Genomic DNA, 3009 nt, shown 5'->3' with positions numbered 1-3009 from the left:
ACCACCAGTTTGTATGGGGAGCCTATAGAGTATTAAAATCATAACTGGAAAAAAGTTAGAATTTGATTTTAAAAAAAGAAGAAAAAAAACCAAGTCAAGGTTTAGGTATTTTGAGTTCCCAGAAGTACTGAGACTGAAGTGTGGCATTGCCCCAAATGAATGTCCCAAGCACATTACCAAGGGCGATAAGATCTCTGATCAGATGGTCAAACCAACGACTGCTCAGTGAGGTGTCTGTCAACGTTTAATTGCATATGAAATGAGGTTGATATTTTTTGGCAAACAACTAATTCTAGGAGAAATAAATCCATCCCCAATTTTATCCTCAAAGATGAAGCCCTTTTGGATGAACTTTCCCGCAACTTATCCTGGAATAGTTTTGAGAAGGTTCCCAAATCGTTCTATGTATTTGCAGGCCCACTGCTTTTTGGGAACCAGTGGTTTGCAAATAAATGGCGGCTACAGCGTCTACAAGGACTGGGCGCTAGAATTGTGATCGTCGAGAGTGCGCGTTCTGATAGTTTTCCTGAGGCTACGCGCAATACGTCTTATATATACAAAGTAACCCCGAAAGAGGCTAAACAAACGAGACCCTAAAACAGTTACGCCATCTCGATGTACACCACTAAACAAACTCCCTTTAAGGCTAATAGCATACACAAAGTTCAAAAATACTCGAAAAATACTTAGAGATCTCACAGCTTTTTTTACAGTAGAGGGGAAATTATTAATTGACCCATGAACTTTAATCCTCTGCCTAATTAAATGTGGAGAGTCTCTGGGTCGGTCGAGTTATATTTGCCTTGCAAGGGGAAATACCCCCTCACCGGTGTAATTTTACAAACGACTGAGCATCATTCTTGAAAAAAAATGTCCCTACACCTCTCAGCAAATAGGACCAACGTATTATCTTGCAACTTCGACGACCAAGTGAGCTCAAACTTTCACAGGTTTGTTATTGTATGCATATGTTGAGATACACCAAGTGAGAGGACTGGTCTTTGACAATTACCAATAGTGTCCACTGTCTTTAAAGGTAAATACTGCACATTGCCATCGTATTAAACATTACCAACCCCAACACATTATACATGATGGGTTTATCTTTTAATTCTAAATTGGAACGGATGATGGTCTTCCATAACTGTCCAACGTGTTTGGAAAGGTTATTCTGTGACCGTCTAGGTAGACCTACCACCTTCGCAAAAAAATGGTCCGGTAAAATATTTTGCAATCGATTTCAATAAATCAAGGTTTCCTCATTGACTTTTTTTAAACAGAGCACATGTGGTAGTATACCAATCCTCTATTAATGATGTCACAAAATGTCAAACAGGGAACTCTAAACCGATATTATTTTTAATCCGCCTGATTATTTTATCGAAAGTAAATAGTAAGTGTAAACTCATGCATAGTGTTTGCCCGCATGGGTAAACTTTGTTTTCAGTTTTGTTTATTTTGTCTGATAGTAAACAAGAGGATGCTCAACACGGATTTTGGCTTGGGGAGGAGTGCGGGGACCTCAGCATAGAAATACATCAGTTCGTCATGGTCTATTTTCATGATTATGGACTTCCCTGGCGGTCAACAAAAAAACATAAAATGACAGTCGGCGAAACGAGGAACATCACAATCAAATCGAATTCAACTGATCTTAGACCTAACTGGTCCAATACTGATTCCAGACAATCTGCAAGACCAGAGACTGAAGTGACGAGAACAATTGAGAAATTATCGTGTTCTATTTCAAGAAAACCTTCAGCAGCAACATGTCATTTCAGTCGTCATCGTTTCTGGGGTTGCAGTCCCTCGTAACTCTGAGCGGGTTCCTCATGTTCATGCTTGCCGTATCGTCACCGGCACTGGCCGGCCCGCTGCCCGCTCCATCCGACGTAGACCACGCAGCTCAAAGCGGTATCTTGGCATCTGACTGTTCAAAGACCGGACTCAACCAGCAGCTTAACAACGGTGAACATTTCTACCCAAACAAGCCTGCCTTTGGGGTACTTCCATTTAACCAAACCATCCAACAACGGCAGACAATTACCCCTGATGCCCTGCCCTACCCTGACGTAGCAACTACGACAACCTGTCCGGCCGAGCATGAGGTACATGAAGATTGGAGCACCAGTGCGGCAGCAACCTGCCCGTGGACCTACGTTGATGACCACGATGCAGACCGGTACCCAAGCGTCATCGCCATGGCTGTGTGTTGCTGTCAGGGCTGTCTAGATCCCTACACTGGCAAAGCATCCCCTGACTTAGAATGCAGAGAGGTGAAGTACACTATGGGAGTATTGAGGAACAATGGCTGTGTAGAAGGCGTCTTGAAATATGACTTTGAGTGGTATAAGGTACCAGTAGCGTGCACCTGTATGCGAAAGGTTAGCTCTGCCATCCGACCTCCAGACATTATTGGCTGAACAGTTTACATTTTTAGTATTTCATCACAACCCTGAATTCCTTGTTCATCTAAAGTGGTTCAACTAATTAAAATACCGTTCTATTTATGTCAATTTAAATTTTGAACAGTTTACATTTTCCAGCTTTCAATGCTGTGGTTTATTGATTTAATGCAAAATGTATTATATAGTGGAAAAGCATTACTTTCATTATATTTATGACACTTTTAAGTATCTTATTTATATAATTTATTGACCTCTTCCGTGTGTTTTTATCTATATGTTTCATTTTGAAATTTTAAAAAATATTTAGAGAGATTTTATTAAGTTTAAAGACACTGGACACTATTGGAAATTATCAAAGACCAGTCTTCTCACCTTGTGTATCTCAACGTATGCATAAAATAACAAACCTGTGAAAATTTTAGCTCAATTGGTCGTAGAAGTTGCGAGATAATAATAATGAAAGAAAAAAAACACCCTTGTCACGAAGTTGTGTGCGTATAGATGGTTGATTTCGAGACCCTAAAAATCTAATGATGAGGTCTCGAAATCAAATGCGCGGAAAACTACTTCTTTCTCGGAAACAACAAATAGTGTCCACTGC

At 40.4% G+C, this 3009-nt stretch overlaps 1 protein-coding gene across 1 annotated transcript; it reads left to right on the top strand.

The window, feature by feature from the left end:
* The first annotated feature begins 1633 nt into the window (after positions 1-1633).
* Positions 1634-2479, top strand: LOC139952745 (uncharacterized). The gene has a single exon (XM_071951967.1). It carries the CDS (start codon positions 1770-1772, stop codon positions 2421-2423), a length of 654 nt encoding a protein of 217 aa, XP_071808068.1. The 5' UTR covers positions 1634-1769; the 3' UTR covers positions 2424-2479.
* The last annotated feature ends 530 nt before the right edge of the window (positions 2480-3009 follow it).

This window comes from Asterias amurensis, chromosome 20 (assembly GCF_032118995.1).
Source record: "Asterias amurensis chromosome 20, ASM3211899v1".
NCBI lineage: Eukaryota > Metazoa > Echinodermata > Asteroidea > Forcipulatida > Asteriidae > Asterias > Asterias amurensis.
The sequence above is the reverse complement of the archived record's forward strand: the minus strand, read 5'-3'. Positions and strand labels throughout refer to the sequence as shown.